The following is a 23,952-nucleotide window of genomic DNA, read 5'->3' on the forward strand; positions in this document are numbered from 1 at the left end:
TCCCATCACGCGGGGATCATGCCCTGAGCCGAAGGCAGACGCTTAACCGCTGTGCCACCCAGGCGCCCCTCAAGGAATTTTTTTTAAAGGATCATTAATAAAGCCAACTGGTGATGAGATGCAACTAAATAAAATTATTAAAATAAATTTAAATTAATAAAGTGAGTTTCCTCTCCCTTTTTAGAGATGGCCAGCCTAGGAAACAAATTTTGCCGTTACTGAAATCACATGGCAAAGATCTATGGGTGGTATTGGTTGGAACCCACAGAAAGTTATATTACAGCTGAAAACAATAAAACAATAGTTTCTGGATATCACTTTATTACAATATCCAACTGAGTATATAAAAACCATCACCCCCAAACCACCCCAAAATAGAACAGCTTCAGTGACTCTTTCCATCTTGTAATTTCAGGAGGATCATCCCCCTTGTCTGCTTATCAGCCTATGAATCTAGAGAAGTGATTAGTTTTCTCGTATTTTTTTAATGGGGACTCCATGTGCCCAAACAAGAATCAGAAGAACTCTGTCTCCCTCTATACCTTATTTCTCCTTCGTTCCTTCTTAATCAGAGATTTGGGCAAGAGTAGAAAAGTATGAGACACCTGGGTGGCTTAGTCCTTAAGCGTCTGCCTTCGGCTCAGGGCATGATCCCAGAGTCCTGGGATCGAGCCCCACATCAGGCTCCTCTGCTAGGAGCCTGCTTCTTCCTCTCCCACTCCCCCTGCTTGTGTTCCCTCTCTCACTGGCTGTCTCTCTCTCTCTGTCAAATAAATTAAAAACATCTTTAAAAAAAGTAGAAAAGTAAACACACTATTTTTAATGAATGTTTTTGCTTCCTTTCTTTGACTCTAAATATTCTTAGTGCAAAGATTTTCTTACAAATGTAGACAAATGTAGAATCTTGTTTTGAATTTTGGAAACAATCCAACTTATCCCCATAAACTTTGACACTGATTTTGAGTCTTTTTGTTATAAAATTGGTGTGTGGTGTGTGTGTGTGTGCATGCACGTGCAGATGCATATACATAGAAAGATGATTTTCCCTTCAGGCTTTATGATCCTCTTACATATAATTCATCTGCAAATACATAAAGCTTTTGCTCTTCAGGCTGTCCCATCTGACAGCTCCATCATTTCTGGATGTTTCTCTTCAAATATTCAAAATACTCAGGAATAAGTCATTGTCCCCACCCTGATAAATGCTGATCTTACATGTTTCTAGCATAGAAAACAGGAATTTTACCAAATGTCTTTAGATTTGCACAAGCCATCCATGTAAATGTACAAAGAATTGACATATGGTCTCCTTTGGAGGACTCTTTATTTCATAAATAAATAAATAAATAAATAAATAAATAAATAAATAAATATCAAGATATACACACACAGAAATGCCCCTCTATGTATCCAGGTGTAGTAGAGAGTACTAAGGAAGACAAAGTGTCATTAATTAGAAGTGAATCTCATTGCACCTTTTTTTTTCAATCACCTTCTGTGTTCTCTGGGGTGGCAAAAGTCAGGAAGACTTGTTCCAGCGTTATCTGACTGATGGAATAGTCTTCTAAATTGAATTTCTCTTTAGCTTCCTCCAAAATACCAAACACCTTTAGGAACGACAGCAATAAAAAAGTGCAGTTACCACTGCAGGCATCAACTCCAGCGCCCAACCCAGATGAGCCTCTTCACCACTTCCTCCAACTCCTACCAAGTTATTGTTTGATGACAAAAAGCACAGAAGGGGGATATGAGAAAATGACAGAATAGATCATTGAGAATCCAAGAGTAAGCAGTTCTCTGTCCCCATTTTCTTGAGGGGGACAAAAATGGGATTTAGAGGTGGAAATCTGAAACAATTAATCTCTAGGAACCACTGAAAAGTAAAGTCTCTGCTCCTTCTATAACATTAGGCTCCCATTTCACACGACAGTACTAAACACTTCCCATTATTAGTGCTTTCTTAACATGTAACAGTAGAAGAGCATGGTTGCTAAAATCACCTTTCCCCAGCCATTGTCCTTGCTGGGAATGTAGTAGTTAAGGATCCCTTGATTCTCATGTTTTAATTCACTACCTAGGAGAGGAAAGATAGATGAATAATCTTACAGATTTCATTTTAAAGTTCCAAAATATTGCTACATCATCTTAATTATACAAAATTAAGGGATGACTAAATAAAAGAGGGACATCATCCAAAAGCCCACCTCTTTAGTATATGTGACATGGTTAATTCTTTCAGCAGGCTTCAGTCACAAAAAAGTTGTTAGCTCATATGCACAATGTAAAAAACTTGAGCCTTCTAAAATGCTATTGTGACTACAAACCAAGTTTTGAGAATATAAACTAGCAGGATTTTCATTCTAGTTGTGTGAGTATGTATGCATGTACAGTGTGTTTGCTGGGGAGTATAGCAGGGCAAGACACTGTGAAAAAGGAAATCACACATATAAATGCCCAAAGTCAGGCTGTGTGTTCTTATTTCTTTTATAGGTGAGTAAGAATAAACTGGTAGAATGAGAGGGAAGGGTATCCATTTCAAATTCAGAACAAACAGATGTGCTTGTACTTATCATTGCATATTTGAAATTATTACTAATTAAAGTAGCGGGTTAAAATTGTTTTAAAAATATATGTTAGAGTAATCAAAGAAGTTATGAGACTGAGGTGGGTCCAATACCTTGGTAGCCTGTAAGTAAATCAAAACCTAAACCAGAGTAAAATGCACTTGAATCTGAGAAAACGAAACTCAAGAACAGACAACTACAAATAGCCAACTAGGTTTTTGCAAATTAGACAACAGCTTAAGCTATAGCAAACCAAATATTCCCTTGCTTACCCACATGTCTTTTCTATATAAACCTCTCCCTTAGCTCTTGTTTGTAGTGTCCTTCTCATCACCTTTAGTGTGGTGCTGCCCAATTAGAATCGATATATATTCTAATAAACTCCTGAAAATTGTAATATGCACCAGTTTATATTTAACAGTTCTGGTGTCAGAATCAGGGTCCAAAAGTACCCTCCCACCCAATGCCCTGGGAGCAAAGAGCAAACAGGCATTGGTACTCGCTGAGCCCTTTGTGGGCTTTCACACTGTGCCTGAAGATTGTAGGAAGTCATAGTGCCTGGCTAGAGATTTAATGAACATATGCCTTCCTGGATGAGAGTAACTGAAAAGCAAGGAAGGAGTGTCTGGAAAACTGGCCTCTTTTAAGATTTCTGGGCTGAAAACAGCCGGATCCTTGTTGCAGCTCAATGGACTCATCCAGGGAATAAATGCTTGACTTACGAGTACATTTATCTTAGGAGGTCACCTACTCCACATACTCCCTGTCTGCACGCCCATCACGAGCACAGTCTGTTTATTCACAAGATACTCCCTAGACCACTGTCCTGATTATTACAGCTTCACATTCTTTCTTGTTTTTCTTCTTCCCTTGTATTGATCACATTCACAATAAAGGTGGAGGCAAGGCTTGGCTCGGGGCCCCTCGCCACTAGAGCGTCTGGTCCCCAGGCCCTCTCCTTTCTCCTCCTATGGCGTCTGGAGTAATCTTTTCATTTGCCGTCTCAGGGTTTGCTGGCCAAACCCGACAGAAGATCTTGGGTATGTATGTCCCTCTTGGATATCCGAGCTCTCAGTATTGTGTCATGAGCTCTCCGACTTGATTACAGCTTTTCTTTTACCAGACTGGGTCTGGAGTTGAACAGGGTCTGACTTAAACATTATTAGCTCTCTGACTTCAACCAAACTGGGTCCAGGGTCAGACTGGTTCCAACTTAAACTGGACTGAATTCAAGTGGGCCTTAGGTAGGTATAATTTTTTTTAAGGAATGGAGAGAAAAAAATAGTTCCTCTGAGTCCAAAGAGTCTAGGACTTTTCCATCTGGAACTCCAGGTAAGTATTGTGTATAAAAATTATGGGTCTATGTTTTTTAATCCATTCTGCCAATCTCTGTCTTTTGATTGGAGAGTTTAATAAAGTTTACATCTTTTCTGGCCTTCCTTTCTAAAGGACAACCCTGCCAGGTATATTATTCTTGCTTGACAGATATTTTTTTCTATCAATATTTTGAATACATAATCTCACATTCTTTTGGCCTGTAAAACTTCTGTTGAGAAAACTGGTCATGGTCTTATAGGGTTCCCTTGCATGACACTTTTCTCTTGTTGCTTTCAAAATTCTCTTTTGACATTTGCTAAATGTATTACAATGTGTTTCTCAGTTAACCTTTTTTCTAATTCAACTATTTGGGGTCCTTTGGGCCTCATGAATATGTGTATCTATATCCCCTCAACGTTTGGGAAGTATTCTGCCATTATTGCTTTAAACAGACTTCCTGTTCTTTTTTCTCTCTTGTCTTCTGAAATTCCCATAATGCATATAATTTTTTCTGTTTCAATGTCCCATGAGTCCTGTAGGCTTTTTTTTCATTTTTTATCATTCTTTTTTTTCTTTTTTGCATCTCTGACTGGATAATTTCAAATGGCATATCTCATAGTTTACTGATTATTTCTTCTGCTTGGTTGAGTCTGCTGTTAAAGCTCTTCTTCAGTTCAATAATTATTTTTCAGCTCTAGGATTTCTGTTCATTTGATGGTGACTATTTCTTGTATTTTTCATTTTGTTCATGCATTGTACAACTAATTTTGTTTAGTTGTCTTTCTGTGTGTTCTTGTAGTTCACTAAACCTCTTTAAAAGTGTTATTCTAAATTCTTTGTCAGATAATTCATAGATCTCTCTTCAGGGTCAGTTATTGGAGATCTGTTAGTTTCTTTTGGTGGTACCATGTTTACCTGATTCTCTGTGGTATTTGATTCCTTGTGTTTGTACCTCCACATTTGAGTAAGTAGTCTCCTAGACTTTATAGGTTCACTTCAGCAGGACAGACCTTCACCCATGACCTTGAGGTACTGCACTATTTATATGGTAGCTTCCATGGGCAGGCAATGCTTGTTATCAGGGTCTTGGTTTGGGTGGGTACAATGCTTGTGCTCTGAGGTGGGGGGAAGAGGGGTGGCTATCTGTGTTCTATGGTTTGATTATACTGCCAGCTGAGCTCTGCATTCAAGCAGTCTAGTGGTGCCATTAGCTGAGTTCTGTAACCACCTCTGGCCAGATGAGGTATAGGCTGTGTTCCCTACCAAGATGGTGCCAGGAGGTTTTTGGACTCCACAATTGGGTAGGGCTAGGGGCTAAGCACCATTGCTTTGGTTTGGGGGAGGCCTCAGGCTGTGCTCTCCAACAGGATGGTGCTACCTTCTGGTCTCTGTGTTTTAGTGGAGCCACAAGCAAGGCCTAAGAGTCAGATAAGGCATAGGCTGTGCTCTAAAATTACGCAGGTGCTATGACTGTGTCCCAAACCTGGGCAGGACTGCTGGGTGGCCTTTACAATCTGGTACGCTGCTGGCTGTGTTTCATTGTTGGGTAAGGTCACAGCCTGGGCTACTTTTTAGGGGGGCCTCCAGCTGTATCCCATAGTTACATGGAACTAGAGACTGTGCTCCACAGTTGGGGAGGGTCACTGTCTGTGTTCTGTCTTCAATGGTGCCACAGGTTATGCTGCATGATTACGTGGGGTCACTCGCTGGGCTCCTTGCCTGGGTGAGTCCATAGGCTTTGTTCAGCAATTGGGCAAGGTCACATTCTAGGCTCTGCAGGTGAGCAGTACCATAGGCTAGGTTCCATGGCTGTCCAAGATCACCATGCATGCTCCCTGGTTATGTGGGGCCAGAGACTATACTTAACAGTAGGACAGGGCTGTTGGTTTGGGTCCTAGCCCAAGCTGACTGTAGAATGAATTCAATAGCTTCCTGGATTCACTGATCAGGCTTCCTGCCTTTGCTTATAATATTTATTTCATCTTTTTAAAGGCCAATATTTATTTATGGGTTCCAGTCAGTTCCTTTCCAATTCTGTCATATTGGAATAGCAATTTGCTCAAAATAATGTGAGTAATAATGGGGCAACAGCCACCTTACAGGTGAGAAAGTGCCTCAAACCCACATTCCCATTAAAGTTCTTGTGTCCACATCCTGGGGAATAGGTTTTGGGTCAGTGTTTAGTGTCCCTTCTTCAAGTAGAGCAAGTAGCTAGGATAGCACAAAGTGAGATTTTTCTGGTCACAGCTTTTCTTTGTGGTGATTTAGGGACCACATCAAATAGAACTCTGATACAAGTACTCAGAAATATTTCCCAAATGAATGCATAAGTGAATATTGAACTTCCTAATGGACTTTGCTCTAAAGAAATTCTATTTCCCACACATATGTTCCCCACATGTACTCTACAATCCATTTCTTTCTATTTTCTGATTTCCATTCTTACTGCATAATCCATCATGCATTTTCCGTTGCTTAGAAGATAAAATTCTGACTCCCCACCTGACTCCCCACCCCACAATAGACTTCTGTGATATTTTGCTCAGCACAGCAGGGTGGAAACAAAGTAAAAGCCAGAATTATTAAGTCTTGGCATGTCCCTGCTTTGTATTTTGAAAGAGAAGTAAAGGACAGAAAAAAATAGTTGCTTTCTCTGGTATTGTACCATATAGGCAGAGAGATGCTTATTGAATTTGGCTTGAAGAAGCATGCTACTTTCGAAAGGAGAGAAAAGCTTACTGATTCTTATTTGAATCTCAATTCCATATCCTGGCTCTGACAGAAAGAGACCAGAGTTACATTATTAGTGCAAGGAAAAAAAACCTTTAAAGTTTTGATGGATGATATCATGGACTGAATTGTATCCCCCCAAATTCATATGCTAAAGTTCTAACCCCAAATGTGATTGTGTTTGGACAAAGGGCATTTAAGGAGGTAATTAATGTTAAATGAGGTTGTAAGGATGGGGCCTCAATCCACTATAACTGGTGTCCTTATAAAAAGAAGAAGATACACCAAGGATGTACACAAAGAGATAAGGTTGTGTGAGGACACAGCAAGAAAGCAGCCATCAGCAAGTCAAAGAGAGAGGCCACAGGGAAAACCAGACCTGCTGAAACCTTGATATTGGACTTCTAGCCAGGAAACTGTGAGAAAATAAATTTCTGTTGTTTTACCACCTAGTCTGTGGTATTTTATCATAGCAGCCCTAGTAGACTTACACAAACTATATGTGCAAATAATTGAGAATTATGCTCAAACACATGACTTTAGATATATAAATCATACAGATAGTCCTAATCTACAACTGCCCTATAGTTGTATAATATACAAAAGTTTGGCGAATACTATTGACCTTTGAACAATACAGGGCTTAGTGTATAACTTTCAACTCCCCCAAAACTTAACTACTAATAGCCTACTGTTGACGAGAAGTCAGTCGATTGACAGTCAATTAACGTATATTGTGTATGTTATATGTACTATGTGCTGTATTATTACAATACAGTAAGCTAGAGAAAAGAAAATGGTATTAAGAAAACTATAAGGAAAGGAAAATACACTTACAGTACTGTACTTACAAAAAAAAATCCATGCATAAGTTGACCCATGCCATTCAAACCCATGTGGTTCAAGGGTCAACTGTTTCTGTTTGTTTGTGGTTTCTTTTTCTGTGAAAACTTCTTAACACAACCAGGCATAGAATTTTATAAGAACAAATATTAAAAAGGATCTCCAAGGGCATCTAGGTGGCTCAGTTGGTTAAGCATCCAACTGATAGTTTTTGCTCAGGTGATGATCTCAGGTTGTGAGACTGAGCCCTGCATTGGGCTCCATGCTCAGCATGGGGGCCGGCTTAAGATTCTCTCTCTCCCTCTATTCCTCCCCACCCCAGCTTGTGCACTCTCTCTCTCTAAAAATAATTTAAAAAATTTTTAAAAATAAAAAAGATCTCAAATGAAAGATCAATAAATATCAAAAACTCACAAGAAATAGTTATTGGAGACACATGCCATCTGGGTGGTGAGAACAACTAATATGATTTAACAATCTCTAACAAAGTTAGCCTAACCAACCTAATTTACCTGGGAAAACCGTTGCAATATATTTTTTAAAGTCCTCTAATTTATTCTCATCTGTGTCCATGTTGAACTTAGCCTTCAGGATGTAAATATTGCCAAACTTGTTCTTGAGGTGCTGAGGGCTGCCCAGGCACATGAATTTTCCCTTCACCATTATGGCCAGCCTGGTACAGAGGGCATCACATTCCTCCATACTAGCAAAACAAGACACAAGAATGATGTAAGGCTGAAAAGATCTCCATTGGAAGACATCCTGTAGTTCAACTTTCCAGTATTTTGTGACTCTCTTTAAAATGGGAAGTTGGATTTGCCTATCATCAGCATCATGCAAAGTGGAGGTACTTTTAAGTTAAAAGTAATTGAGAACCAAATTCTCAAATGGAACAGATCCTAAACTTTCTGCCCTCTCCTCTCAGAGAGAGTTCTTGGCCATTCCATTCACTAGGATTCAGGAGGAGCTCATACTTAGGCAAGTTTATTGTCCAATATTACAAGCCCCAAATAATACTCTCCCATAGCCACGAAAACACTTCCAACCTTTAATCAAGCCTCTCAATAAACCACACCTGTGAGAGGTAATGATGATGACTTTGCCACTTTCACGTGCCCTTGTTACTGTGTTCCAGAGCAGGCGCCGGGCCCCTGGGTCCATGCCAGTTGATGGCTCATCCAGGAAGATGACTGAGGGCTTTCCCATTAGGGCAATGGCATTACTCAGTCTACGTTTGTTTCCTCCACTTCATGGTCAAGGAAGGAGACAGAAAGCAGAAGCAGAGATTAAATTACATTACAGTTATCTAATACATCAAACACCTATTTAATATATGTCATCTTTTCCAGAAAACAATTTGCCTATTTCCAAAATGCTGAGTCAGGGAGCAAGCAGAGATAGTAAAAATGCTGATTACATGCAGCTCAACCAAGGCACCAGACCCAAAACTACATGCATAAATCAAATCATTTACATTTGAAATGTAGAAAGGTGACTTTTGTTTACAAAATCAATTTTAGCCATGTTATCAGTGAAATTTATATTCTTATTCTTGAGATTCCTTGGGAATCCTAGATACATAAACTATATAGTGGCCAGGCTAATACAAAGAATCTTACATTGTCTTTGAGAGACACAGAACTATAGAGGTAGAAAAATGGTCACTTTTGTAATTCAGTGGCTACAATTCTAATAGCACCAAGATTTTGAGTTCTATCTTTGCAAAGGGAAGATATGATACTGTTTAGGTCTGCTTTACTGTTGGCATCTAAACACTGGCAGGGCATGAGATTGCTTCATAGTCATTGCCTCCGTTTGTCAGTGAACTCTGGTTAAACTGTAGGCACCCATTCCAAAGAGCAGAAACACAGGAGACTCATCAATATTAGCTGCAGTGAGAGCACCAGTATAATATCTCACCTGTAACTGTAAATAAACTTGTCAGCATAGGGTTCCAGATTCAGTGATTGCAACAGTTCATTCACATATTGTGTAATCTGGGTCTCAGGAATCCCCCACAACCTGGCATACATGACTATAATTTCCCGAGCAGTCATGTAATCCAGCAAAGCATCAAACTGTGGACAATAGCCTATTTTTGACCTTACCTGAAATAAGAGAATAACAATGGACACAATTCAACTATCTTATTGAGCATATAGTAAATATGGATAACATACAAGGCTTGTAGTTCTCCAGCCCATGCCTCTAAAAAGGTTAGAACCCACAGAGTTTTTCCAAAGAATTTCTCCAGTGATTATAGAATCATTGTATCTGGAGGCTATTATCATGTATTGGAACACAAGTGTGCAAAAGTATGGATTTTTCTATCATAATTTATCTCCCTATATATGGCCATAATCAATCGATGAAATAAATGGAAAATTGTCTTAAAATAACAGTGCACCTATTTACATAAGTATATTCACCTGAAGAAGCAGAATGAGATAGAAAGAGGTTAGTTTACCATTGGCTCAACCTTTACTCATTACAAGCCTAAAGCCAATTTGGATGACCCTAAAAAGTAAAAGAGATCTAAATGACTATTGTGATGTACAAGGTTAATAACTGGGTGGAGATTTTTGAAATTTGGGACTTTATTTTCTAAGTCTTCATTGGTTTAGTCTCAAGGAATGCTAGGATATCATAACCAAAGACTGTCATAGAAGGAGAGTTTCAACAGTAACATCTGGCTTCAGCTCAGTGGCATACTACTTTTTGGTAATAGTAGTAGATAGTTGGGCAATAACTAGGGTCTTCCACAGCTCTTTTATATGCAGTATGATTTCATGACCATTGTTTAAAATGTTGGTGAGGAGAACTGGGATCCAAGCTCTTATTTAGGTTATATATTGATGATGAAGGAAGACTTAGCTTATAATAAAAATGTTATAATATTTAGACGAAATATCTGACTAAAATTTAAGTTAAAATCAATAATTATCTTGGTCAACTGCTTCCTCGTGCGTGGATTAGGCCTGTCCCTCTGTTGCTGTTCCAGCTTCTTGAGGTGAGAATATAAAAACTGCATTTTAGATTTTTCTATTCTTTTGAGTGAGGCTTGGATGGCTATGTATTTCCCCCTTAGGAGTGCCTTTGCAATATCCCATAGGTTTTGGACCATTGTGTTTTCATTCTCGTTGGTCTCCATAAATTGTTTAAGTTGATTTTGATTTCCTGGTTTATTGAATCCTTCCTGAGCAGGATGGTTCTTAGTCTCCAAGTGTTTGAGTTTCTTCCAAATTTTTCCTTGTGGTTGAGTTGCAATTTCAAAGCATTTTGGTCTGAGAATATGCAGGGAATAATTTCAGTCTTTTGGTATCGGGTGAGACCTGTTTTGTGTCCCAGAACATGGTCTATTCTTGAGAATGTTCCATGGGCATTAGAATAGAATGAGTATTCTTTGGTTCTGGGGTGTAGTGTTCTATATATATCTATGAGGTCCAACTCATCGAGTATGGCATGACATCGGCCAAAGCAACCTTTTTCATGACACATCTCCAAAGGCAAGAGAAACAAAAGATAGAATGAACTTGTGGGACTTCATCAAGATAAAAAGCTTCTGCACAGCCAAGGAAACAGTCAAAAAAACTAAGAGGCAGCCCACAGAATGGGAGAATATATTTGCAAATGATGCTACAGATAAAAGACTGGTATCCAAGATCTACAAAGAACTTCTCAAACTCAATACGTGAGAAACAAATAAACAAATCATAAAATGGGCAGAAGATATGAACAGACACTTTTCCAATGAGGACATACAAATGGCTAACAGACACATGAAAAAATGTTCAAAATCATTAGCCATCAGGGAAATTCAAATCAAAACCACACTAAATACCACCTTACGCCAGTTACAATGGCAAAAATTAAAAAGACAGGAAACAGCAATTGCTGGAGAGGATGTGGAGAAAGGGGATCCCTCCTACATTGTTGGTGGGAAAGCAAGTTGGTACAGCCACTCTGGAAAACAGTGTGGAGGTCCCTTAAAAAGTTAAAAATGGAGCTACCCTATGATCCAGCCATTGCACTACTGGGTATTTACCCCAAAGATACAGACATAGTTAAGAGAAGGGCCATATGCACCCCAATGTTCAGAGCAGCATTGTCCACAATAGCCAAATCGTGGAAGGAACCGAGATGCCCTTCAACAGATGAATGGATTAAGACGTTGTGGTCCATATATACAATGGAATATTACTCAGCTATCAGAAAGAACGAGTTCTCAACATTTGCTGCAACATGGACGGCACTGGAGGAGATAATGCTAAGCGAAATAAGTCAAGCAGAGAAAGACAATTATCATATGATTTCTCTCATCTACGGAACATAAGAACTAGGAAGATCAGTAGGGGAAGAAAGGGATAAAGAAAGGGGGGGTAATCAGAAGGGGGAATGAAGCATGAGAGACTATGGACTCTGGGAAACAAACTGAGGGTTTTGGGGGGCGGATGGGCTAGCCCGGTGATGGGTATTAAGGAGGGCACGTATTGCATAGAACACTGGGTGTTATATGCAAACAATGAATCATGGAACACTACATCAAAAACTAATGATGTACTGTATGGTGACTAACATATCATAATAATAATAAAAAAAGATCCACAAGGGGAAAAAAAACCAAAAATGGGTAAAGGACTTGAATAGACATTTGTTCAAATAATATAAACAGATGGCCAATAAGAAAGAAAAGATGCAAATCAAACCTACAATGAAATACCACTTTGCAGTCATCATAAGAAGTTTTCTCAGCACCTTTTGAAATGATCATGTGACTTTTAACCTTTTATTCTATTAATGTAGTAGATCACATTTATTGATTTTTATTTGTTGAACTATCCTTGCATCTCAAGGATGAATCCCACTTGGTATGGGTGTATGATACTTGAATTGCGCTGTTCAATTCAGTTTGCTAGTATTTTGTTGAGAATATTTGCATCTATATTAAGCAGTGATATTGGCCTGTTGTTACCTTTTATCGTAGTGTCCTTATCTGGGCTTTGGTATGTTATAGGCAAATAATGAATCATGGAACGTTGCATCAAAAACTGGGGATGTACTGTATGGTGACTAATAGAACAAAATAAAAATTATTTTTTAAAAAAGAAAATAATGTTGACTTTGTAAATGAGTTTGAAAGTGTTCCCTTCAATTTTTTGGAAGATTTTGGGAGGAAGTGGCATTAATTCTTTAAATGTTTGGTAGAATTCACCACTGAAATCATCTGGTCCTGGGCTTTCCTTTCTTAGAGGAGGTTTGATTATTACTACAATTTCCCTAATCATTATTGGTCTGTTCAGATTTTATATAGCCAGAAGTGGAATTTCTGGAGCATATGATAATTCTAAAAACTGCCATAAAGTTTTCTACCATCAGTATCTTTTTTAAATTGTTAAGACTTGTTTTGTGACCTAACATGTCATCCAAACATGTCATCTAACATATTCCTTGTGTGCTTGAAAAGAATGTATATTCCTTTGCTGTTAGGAATTTGTCAGGTCCTATTTGTCAGGTCCATTTGATATATAGTGCTAGTCAAATTCACTCTTTATTGATTTTCTGTCTGGATGTTCTATCCATTATTGAGGTTTCCTGTTATTGTATCAGTTTCTGCTTTCAGATCTGTTGATATTTGTTCATATACTTAGGTGTTCTGATGGATGCATATATATTTACAATTGTTATAGCCACCTATTGAATTGACACTTATTATCATTAGTGTCTCCTGACAGTTTTAATTAGTTTATTTTGATATAAGTATAGTCATTCCTACTTTCTTTTGATTACCATTTGTATGAAATATGTTTCCATAACTTCACTTTCAGCCAATGTGCATCCTTGAATCTAAAATGAATTTTTTGTAGACACATCATAGTTGAAACTTTTTTTTCCCATTTTGTTTTTTTCCTTTTTTAAAAATTTAAATTCAATTAGCCAAGGTATGCTTAGTTTTTGATATAATGTTCAATGATTCATTAGTTGAATATAACCCCCAGTGCTCATCATATCATGCACCCTCTTTAATTTCCATCACCCAATTATCCCATCCCCTCAACCACCTCCCTTTCCACAAGCCTCAGTTTGTTTCCCAGAGTCAGGAGTCTCATATGGTTTGTCTTCCTCTCTGATTTCTTCCCATTCAGTGTTCCCTCCCTTCCCCTATTGTCCTCTGCACTATTCCTTATGTTCCGCATATGAGTGAGGTGGTACTAGAGGGAAATACATAGCTATCCAAGCCTCTCTCAAAAAATTAGAAAAACCCCATATGCACAAGCTAACCTTACACCTAAAGAACCTGGAGAAAGAACAGCAAATAAAGCCTAAACCAAGAAGGAGAAGAGAAATAATAAAGATTAGAACAGAAATCAATGAAATAGAAACCAGAAAAACAGTAGAACAGATCAATGAAACTAGAAGTTGGTTCTTTGAAAGAATTAATAAGATCATAGTTGGATCTTAACTATTTATCCATTCAGCCTGTTTCTTTTCTTGGGAAGAGTTTAGTCTGTTGAGACCCACCGATAGGGAAGGATTTATTATTGCCATTTTGTTAACTGTTTTCTGTTTGTCTTATAGTTATTTTGTCCCCCTTTCTCTCTCTCGCTGTATTCCTTTGTCATTGTTGTTGCTTTTTGATTGATTGATTGATTGATTGATAGGTGTTAATTCCTTTTCCTTTTCTTTAATGTAACTTCTTAGATATTTTCTTTGTGATTACCAAGGGACTTACACAAACTGTTTTATAACAGTCTCTTTTAAGCTCTGTTTAACAACTTAAATTGTCTGCTTTTTCCCTTTTTCCTCCACATTATATGCTATTTATGTCAGAATTTATATCTATCTATATAGTATATCCATTAACATAATTTAGTTATAGTTGTTTAAATACCGTTTTCTTTTAACTTTTATAGTACAACTAAAAGCAATTTACCCACCACCAATATAGTAAAGCATTTCTGGTTTTGTCTATATATTCACCTTTACCAATGAGCTTCATATTTTGTTATTCTCTCGTATTGTTCAGTGTCCTTTAACTTGAAGAACTGATTTTAGCATTTTTTTTGTAAGACTGTTCTAGTGCTCATAAACTCCCTCAGCTTTTGCTTGTCTGAGAAAGTCTTTATCTCTCCTATATACTTGAAGTACACATTTACTGGGTATAGTACTCTTGGTTGGCAGTTTTTGTCTTTCAGCACTTTGACTGTATCATCCCACTCACTTCTTGCCTATTTCTGCTTAACAATTCTCTAATCATTAATGGGGGTTCTTTTGTATGTAACAAGTCACTTTTTTCTTGTTACTTGCAAAATTCTCTTTGTCTCTAACTTTTTATAATTTGATTATGTGTCTCAGTGTGGGTTTCTTTGGATGCACTTTTTTTTTTTAATGCTTTGGTCTTCTAGATCTGATGTCTATGTTTTTCCCCAGTTTTGCAGTTTTTAGCCATGTTCTCTTTGAATAAGTTTTCTGCTCCTTTCTCTCTCTCTTTCTTAGACTTCCATAATGCATATATTGGTCCTCCTGATAGTGTCCCCTACATTTCTTATGCTACCTTCATTCTTTTTTTTAATCCCTTTCCCTTTTTCTCTTATCAGAGGATTTCCACTGACCTGTCTTTGATGTTTCTTACCCTTTCTTCTGCTTGATGTAGTCCACTGTTGAATTCCTCTATTGAATTTTTCAGTTCAGTTGTTGAATTCTTCAGATATATGATTTCTGTTTGATACTTCTATGCATTTTCTCTTTGTTGAAATTCTCATTTAGTTCATGCATTGCTCTCCTGAATTTGGTTAGCATACTTACAATAATTGCTTTGGATTCTCTGTCAGATAAATCATCTATCTCATTAGGGTCTTTTTCTGGAGATTTAACTTGCTCTTTTGTTTAGAATATATTTCACTGTTTCTTCACTTTTTCTAACTCTCTATATTGGTTTATGCACATTAAATAAAAAACCCAACTCTCCCAGTCTAGACAGGTTGGCCTCATGTAGGAGAAGAAATCACCTGGCCACGGATTCTCCAAACCTCTTAAAACTTTGTGCTTGTCCAAACCATCATTTATGTTAGTGACCCTAGGAGATTAGGGTGTATCAAATCCCACCAGTGCCCTGAAAGCTGAGGAAGTGCCCACAAGCCCATTCAGGCTCCTGGAAGATTACTAATTGCCTGCCCCATTAGTTCCCAGATGCAGATTAATTTGAAGTTCAACTTTTGTTGGGATGTTAGATATGTAGTCTAGCCCCTTCTGGCAAGAAACTGGGAGCTGGGTATGTTGGCCTACTTGCTTTGTGCTAAGCCACCCTGTCAGCCCCCAGAGCTAGGAAATTTGGGAACCAGTCCCCTGGGTGACAGCCATAAAAACTGAGGAGCTACGTGTATGGTTTAAACCTTTCAGTCCTTACGGAGAAGCTGGGAGTTGGGAATTCCCTCCTGTGTTGTGGGTGGGGCTTACAGAAAACATGTGTCCCAGCTTATCCTACCTTTTTTGATGTGAGTATTTCCTCAGTTGTATGATGTGTAGGAATCTCCCAATTCATTTCTGGATTTCTCTCAGAGGGAAATAATCCCTGTGTAACTGTTTAATTGGTGTATTCTTGGAAGGAGGGTAGTCAGGAGCCTCCTAGTCCACCATATTGCTCTTTAGTAGCTTCAAAGAACAGTAAAGACACTCTTGTCTTAGATTCTCAGACTAAGGCTGCTCTTATTATCCTATGACTTACCCTCAAAAATTTATTTCTGTCTCCGAAACCCACTGGGTGAGTCAACAGTATCAATATCAATACCTGCCATGATTCCTACCTATCACCTTCCACTACTTGCCTCTTACCTCTCCTCCAAGTAATCATGCTACTCACATCTCAGATAGTAATTGTGTCTTACCTCTTGAAGATTTTTGGTGATACTTAAGTTCTCAATGAACACATCCCCAGAGGTAGCAGTCTCCTCTCCAGTCAATATTTCGAAGGTAGTGGTTTTTCCAGCTCCATTTAAGCCAAGCAATCCAAAGCATTCCTCCTTTTGGATTCCAAGGGAGATATTTCTGACAGCCAAAACAGCTGGACATGTAAAATATATCTTAAAAAATACAGAAAACACAATATTGCAAAGGATATTTATAGGTTAACTTCAAAAAATATATCAGACACCTATGGGCCACTACGGACCTCAGACAGCTTCACAAAAACTCTTCTACTCTATTGGAATAATACACATAGATTCAGAAGACCACACTGAGCCCTTGATGCTAATGACATGCTCTTTAATAGGAATGAAATAATAAGTTGGCCATTGAATAATATTACCTTCGTGAGTTCCTTAATAAGTACTGTGTCATTCAGCAATTCCTGAGGCTGCTCCAGGATTCTGTTTCTTTCATATTGTACATCATCATCTTCAGATTCCCCAGATAATTCCTTGGACACTATATCCTATATTTTCAAAAACAACAACATTGAGATGGATACCCTTAGACATCTGGTTTAGATAACTGGTTGGCTTCAGGAAGGCTTAACTGGGGAATAATCTCAAAGATGTCAAAGCAGAAAGTTCAAATCATTCCCAAAAGACTTCCTACATACATATCACCCTGTCATGTATAAACTTATCCCCTATTTCTAAAGTTTAAAAACTATACTCCTATCCATGAGCAAGTAGCTTGTTCCTATCAAAATGGATACTTCATCAAAAACTGGAACCACAACAAACACTATAAATTATAACCAAATATAATTTGCTAACAATGTATATTTTATAAGATACCAATAGAGCTAAGAATAGGGAAGATTAAGAAGATGTGGTCCATATATACAATGGGATATTACTCAGCCATAAAAAAGAACGATTTCTCAACATTTGCTGCAACATGGATGGGACTGGAGGAGATAATGCTAAGCAAAATAAGTCAAGCAGAGAAAGACAATTATCATATGATTTCTGTCATCTATGGAATATAAGAACTAGGATGATCAGTAGGGGAAGAAAGAGATAAAGAAAGGGGGGTAATCTGAAGGGGGAATGAAACATGAGAGACTATGGACTCTGAGAAACAAACTGAGGGCCTCAGAGGGGAGGGGGGTGGGGGAATGGGATAGACCGGTGATGGGTAGTAAGGAGGGCACGTATTGCATGGTGCACTGGGTGTTATACGCAAGCAATGAATCATGGAACTTTACATCAAAAACTAGGGATGTACTGTATGGTGACTAACATAATATAATAAAAAATATTATTATAAAAAAAGAATAGGGAAGATTAAGTCTTTCTTTTCTGAGAGGAAGAGTGGAATCCAGGGACCATTTCACATACTAAATTAACTGAATTTAAAAAAATAAATAGGAGATATACTGTATAGTGACTAATATAACATAATAAAAATTATTATAAAAAAATAAATAGGAGATAATCAGGAGACTTAAGATGGGGAAGGGGGAAAAAAGGGCAGGGCATTCCACATAGTGGAAAGAATATGAAAGAATACTCGAAGACTTGTCCATCACTCTTTTTTAATTTTAAAATCTCTTTTCTGAAAAAAAAAAGATTTATAGACAAGTATAAGCACAGAATAATTCCAGTATGCATTTTAGCCTTCTAATGTTAACACCTTACATAGTCATGGTACACTGATCAAAATAAATTAACAGTGGTTCAATTCTAGGAACTACAGATTTCAGTGCAAAATATGTTGAATAATTTTAATGCCACTTTCATTCTAAACTTTTAAAGCATAACATATACCCAGACAAGTACATAAATCATAAATCTTCATCTTTTCAAAAAATTATTGTTAGTCACAAATCTGCATCTTAATGACTTTTCACAAGGTGAAAATATTTATGTAACCAACCCTGATAAAGAAAACAGAGCATTACCTCAACAGTAACTAGAATCTTGACTTGTAACTCCGAACATTATCTATTAGTTTTGTCTGTTTTTTAAATTTATATGAATGGAATTCTACATTTTTTAATTTTTAAATTAAATTTAATTCCAGTATAGTTAACATACAGTGTTAAATTAGTTTGGGTGTACAATATAGTGATTCAACAATTCTATATGTGACTCCATGCTCATTATGATGTGTACTCTTAATATCCTTCACCTATTTCACCTGCCCCACCCACCAACCACTTCTCTGGTAACTATCAGTTTGTTCTCTATAGTTAAGAGTCTGTTTCTTGGTCTGTCTCTTTCTTTTTCTCTCTCTCTTAACAGAATTCTACTTTATAACTTTTCTGTGTCTGCCTTCTTTGGGGCAACATTATATTTGTGTTATTATTTTATACTGTTGCATAGGAGTTATAGCTTGTTTCTTCTCGTTGCTATATTCTGTTGTGAGAATAGACATTTTTAAATCCATTATACAACTGACAGACATATGGTCTGCTTCTTTCTCTTTTTTTCAGGGTGTCTATTATGAATAGTGTTGTGTGAACATTCTTGTAAATGTCTTTTGGTGAACATGAGTGTGCATTTCTGTTGGATTTATACCTAGAAGGTGAGCTTCTGGGTCTCAGTGTGTGGTCATTTTCATAAGCATATGAAGATAACACTTTAGAAGGTAATGCCAGACAGTTTTCTAAAGGGTTATCAGTTTACATTCCCAACACCAGTGTTTGAGATTCCAGTCATTCTGCAGCCTCAGCACTTAGTATTTTTATGATTATGTTGTGGTGTCCTTCAGTGGCTTTAATCTGCATTTCCTGATGACTACTAATGTTGTGAATTTTTACATATATTTATTGGATATTTGGATATTGTTTTTTGTAAAGTCAGTGTCTCAAGTCTTTTGCCCATTAAAAAAAAAGATTTTATTTACTTAGAGAGAGAGAGAGCACAAGTGGGAGGGGCAGAAGGAGAGGGAGAAGCAGACTCCGCACTGAGCAGGGAGCCTGATGTGGGACTCAATCCCAGGGCCCTGAGATCATGACCCAAGCCAAAGGCAGACACTCAACCGAATGAGCCACCCAGGCGACCTGCCCATTTTTAAATTGGGTTGTCTGTCTTTTTCTTACTGATTTGCAATTCAAAAATCTTTTTTCCACATGGTGACTTGCCTTTTCACTCACTTGATGTCTTTTGATAATGATGCCCTCACCATCATGAAGGTATTTGCTATGTTTTTGTTCTAAAATCTTTATTATTTTACCTTTCACATTTAGATCTACAGAAAAGTTGTAAATCTACAAATGATTTGTATGGAGTAAGACAGGAGTCAAGTTCATTATTCTCCATGTGGATATCCAACTGGATCAGCACCATTAATTGAAAAGAACATCATTTCTCCACTACATTATGTGTATCAATGTCGTCATGTATCAGGTGACCACATATTTGTGCATCTATTTCTAGACATTCTATTCTATTTGTTCTCAAATTTTCACATGTACCAGAATCAGTTGGATGGCTTATAAAACAAAAAATGTTGGTTCCAACCCAAAAGCTTCTGATTCAATAGGTCTGGGGTAGGGCCCAAGAACTTGCCTTTCTAAAAAACGAAACAAAACAAAACAAAAAACAAAAACAAAAAAACTGGTACAGTCACTCTGGAAAACAGTATGGAGTTTCCTCAAAAAGTTAAAAATAGAACTACCCTATGATCCAGCAATTGCACTACTGGTATTTACCCAAAGATACAAAAATACTAATTCAAAGGGATACATAACTCCTATGTTTATAGCAGCATTATCTACAATAGCCAAATTATGGAAACAGCCCAAGTGCCCATCGACTGATGAATGGATAAAGATGAAAGAATATATATATATATACATAGACACACTACTTGGCCATCAAAAAGAATGAAATCTTGCCATTTGCAATGGACATGGATGGAGCTAGAGGGTATTATGCTAAGTGAAAGAAGTCAGTCGGAGAACGACAAATACCATATGATCTCACTCATATGTGTAATTTAAGAAACAAAACAAATGAACAATGAGAAAAAGATAGAGAGGCAAACCAAGAAATAGATTCTTAACTATAGGGAGCAAATTGATGGTTACCAGAGCGGAGGTGGGGGGGGGGGGATGGGTGAAATAGGTGATGGGGACTAAGGAGGACACTTGTGATGAGCACCAGGTGTTGCATGGAAGTGTTGAATCACTACATTGTACACCTAAAACTAATATTACACTGTATATTAACTAACTGGAATTTAAATAAAAACTTTAAAATGCTAAAAAAAAATTTTCAAGCTAGTACAAACCACCACAAATAATTAATTTTAAGGAAAATTGTTTTTTCTAATACACTGTTTTGTCTTAGTTATTACAGTTTATTAAAAATACTTATATATGGTAGTTATTAATATACCACTTTTGCTCTTCTTCGATATTTCCTTGGCTATCCTTGGCATTTTGCATTTCCATGCAAACTTTAGAATCAGCTGATAATTTTCCACACACAAACATGCATGCACAAAAATACCCAATAGCATTTTGACTCAATTGCTTTGACTCTTTGGGTCAATTTGGGAGAAAACTGTCATTTTCCCAATGTTGGGTTTTCCAAAGCAAGAACATGGTATATTCCTTCATTTATATTGGTCTTCTTTAATCTCTCAATACTGTTTTGTACTTTTCTATATAAAGATCTTACAAAAATTCTGTTAGATTTATTCCCAGATATTTTTTCTTTTTATGTTATTCAAATAGCATCATTTTACATTTCACATGTTTGTGGCTTATATATGGATATATAACTCATTTTTCTATACAGACTTTTTGTTTAGCAATATTAATTTTAACATTTTATTCCTTTATCTATCTACACAATAACTGTCATTCGTAAATAGTGAATTTTAAAATTTTTACAATTTTTACGCCTATCATTTCTTTTTCTTGTCCTATTGCACTACGACCTGTAGTAACTGTTGTATAAAAATGGAATTGAAAAATGGAATAAAAGGTACAGCATAGGGAATACAGCTAATTGTATTGCAATAGTGTTGTATGGTGACAGTTGGTAGCTACACTTGTGGTAAGCAGATCATAACATACAAACTTGTCAAATTACTATGTTGACACTTGAAACTAATGTAACATTTGTTTTAACTTTACCTCAATCTTTTAAAAAATGGTACTAGCAGGCATTCTTTTTTTAATTTTTTAAATATTTTTTTATTATGTTAGTCACCATACAGTACACCCCTGGTTCTTGATATAAAGTTCCATGATTCATTAGTTGTGTATAACACCCAGTGCACCATGCAATACGTGCCCTCCTTACTACCCATCACCGGCCTATCCCATTCCCCCACCCCCCTCCCCTCTGAAGCCCTCAGTTTGTTTCTCAGAGTCCATAGTCTCTCATGCTTCATTCCCCCTCTGATTCTCCCCCCTTTCTTTATCCCTTTCTTGTCTTACTGAGAACTCAGAAGAAAAGCTTTCAAGAATTTGTATTAATATGTTATTTGGGGGCTAACAGACACATGAAAAAATGTTCAAAATCATTAGCCATTAGGGAAATTCAAATCAAAACCACATTGAGATATCACTTTATGCCAGTTAGAATGGCAAAAATTGACAAGGCAAGGAACAACAAATGTTGGGGAGGACGTGGAGAAAGGGGAACCCTCTTACACTGTTGGTGGGAATGCAAGTTGGTACAGCCACTTTGGAAAACAGTGTGGAGGTCCCTTAAAAAGTAAAAAAATTGAGCTACCCTATGACCCAGCAATGGCACTACTGGATATTTACCCTAAAGATACAGACGTAGTGAAGAGAAGGATGATATGCACCCCAATGTTCATAGCAGCATTGTCCACAATAGCTCAGTTGTGGAAGGAGCCGAGATGCCCTTCAACAGATGACTGGATTAAGAAGATGTGGTATATATACAATGGAATATTACTCAGCCATCAGAAAGAACGATTACACAACATTCACAGCAACATGGACAGGACTGGAGGAGATTATAAGTGAAATAAGTCAAGCAGAGAAAGACAATTATCATATGGTTTCACTCATTTATGGAACATAAGAAATAGGAAGATCAGTAGGAGAAGGAAGGGAAGAATGAAGGGGGGCTAAACAGAAGGGGGAATGAACCATGAGAGACTGTGGACTCTGGGAAACAAACTGAAGGCTTCAGAGGGGCAGGGGGTGGGGGACTGGGATAGGACAATGATAGGTATTAAGGAGGGCACGTATTGCATGGTGCACTGGGTATTATACGCAAATAATGAATCATGGAACACTACATCAAAAACTAAGGATATATGGTATGGTGACTAACATAACATAATAAAAAATTTTTAAAAATAAAAAAAATAAAGTAGGACTCTAGAAACACGAAAAAAAATTATGTTATTTGGTGGCACCTGGGTGGCTCAGTTGGTTAAGTGTCTGCCTTCAACTTGGGTCATGATCCCAGGGTCCTGGGATTGAGCCCCACATAGGGCTCCCTGCTCAGTGGAGAGCCTGATTCTCCCTCTCCCTCTGCCTGCCATTCTCCCTGCTTGTGCTCTCTCTGTCACAAAAGTAAATACATTCTTAAAAAAAAAACATGTTATTTGATGTAGATTTTTTTTGTGGTTACTTTTTACCATATTAAGGAAGTTCCTTTCTGTTTTGGTTTGCTGAAGAATTTTATAAGAAATCTAATTTTATCAAATTTTTTTCTGAATCTCTCAGGATTAAAATTGTTTTTCTCATTTTTCTTATTAATACAGTGAATTACATTTTATTAGTATGGTGATTGATTTTAAAGTGTTACACAACCTATTAACTAAATTGAATTTAAATAAAAAATTAAAAAATAAAGTGTTACACTATCCTTGCATTCCTGTAATAAATTATACCAGGTAATGAATCATACTAACACTTTCGTGAAGGATATTTGCACTATGTCCATAAGCATGATTCATCTGTAATTCTTCTGTTGTAATATTATTTATAGCTATTATTCTCAATGTTATTATGGCCTCACAAAGCAGCAGGACAGAAAAATAAAGGTAAGAAAATAAATCAATGAAATAGAAAACAAAACATATAACAGAGAAGTAAAAAATTCAGAGGTTGGTTCTTCGAAGAGATTAATAAAATTGGTTAAATCCCTAGCAAGAGTAATTTAAAAAACCAGGTTGTGGGGAGGGGGGCAGAAAAACCACAAACTACCAAGAGATATTAAAAACAAGACAAAAGGGTATTGTGAACAGATTTTTGTCAATACATTTGATGGTTTAGATGAACTTGACACATTCCTTGAAAAGTACAAAATGAGAAAAGGATAGAAAACCTGCATACTCTTACTACAAACTTTTCCCCAAAGAAAATCCCAAGTCCATATAATTTTGTCATTGAATTCCTCATTCCCACAACTCTTGATTGCCCTCAGAATGAAATTCAAGATCCTTAGCATGGCACATCGGAGGCCTTTCCTGCCTTGACCCCTATCACTTTTTGCAGTCATCTTGCCCTGCCTGCCAACACCTGAACTTGGCTCCAGACATGCTTAATAGCTCCTTGAATGTATTCCACCTCCTTGTCTGTGCATAA

At 37.2% G+C, this 23,952-nt stretch overlaps 1 protein-coding gene across 1 annotated transcript in view; it reads right to left on the bottom strand.

Moving 5' to 3' along the window:
* Positions 1–1,379: 1,379 nt before the first annotated feature.
* LOC103668908 (ATP-binding cassette sub-family A member 3-like) overlaps positions 1,380–23,952 on the bottom strand; it is a 159,316-nt gene continuing 136,743 nt past the window's right edge. Inside the window, exons 26-32 of the mRNA XM_040636564.1 lie at positions 16,759–16,877; positions 16,337–16,531; positions 9,375–9,562; positions 8,530–8,700; positions 7,967–8,157; positions 2,001–2,074; positions 1,380–1,607 (exon numbers count right to left, since the gene is read on the bottom strand). Coding sequence (XP_040492498.1) covers positions 1,485–1,607; positions 2,001–2,074; positions 7,967–8,157; positions 8,530–8,700; positions 9,375–9,562; positions 16,337–16,531; positions 16,759–16,877 — 1,061 coding nt within the window. The 3' untranslated portion in view covers positions 1,380–1,484. The remainder of the gene's footprint in view (positions 1,608–2,000; positions 2,075–7,966; positions 8,158–8,529; positions 8,701–9,374; positions 9,563–16,336; positions 16,532–16,758; positions 16,878–23,952) is intronic.

The sequence above is a fragment of the Ursus maritimus genome, unplaced genomic scaffold (assembly GCF_017311325.1).
Source record: "Ursus maritimus isolate PB19 unplaced genomic scaffold, ASM1731132v1 scaffold_2, whole genome shotgun sequence".
In the NCBI taxonomy this organism is placed as follows: domain Eukaryota; kingdom Metazoa; phylum Chordata; class Mammalia; order Carnivora; family Ursidae; genus Ursus; species Ursus maritimus.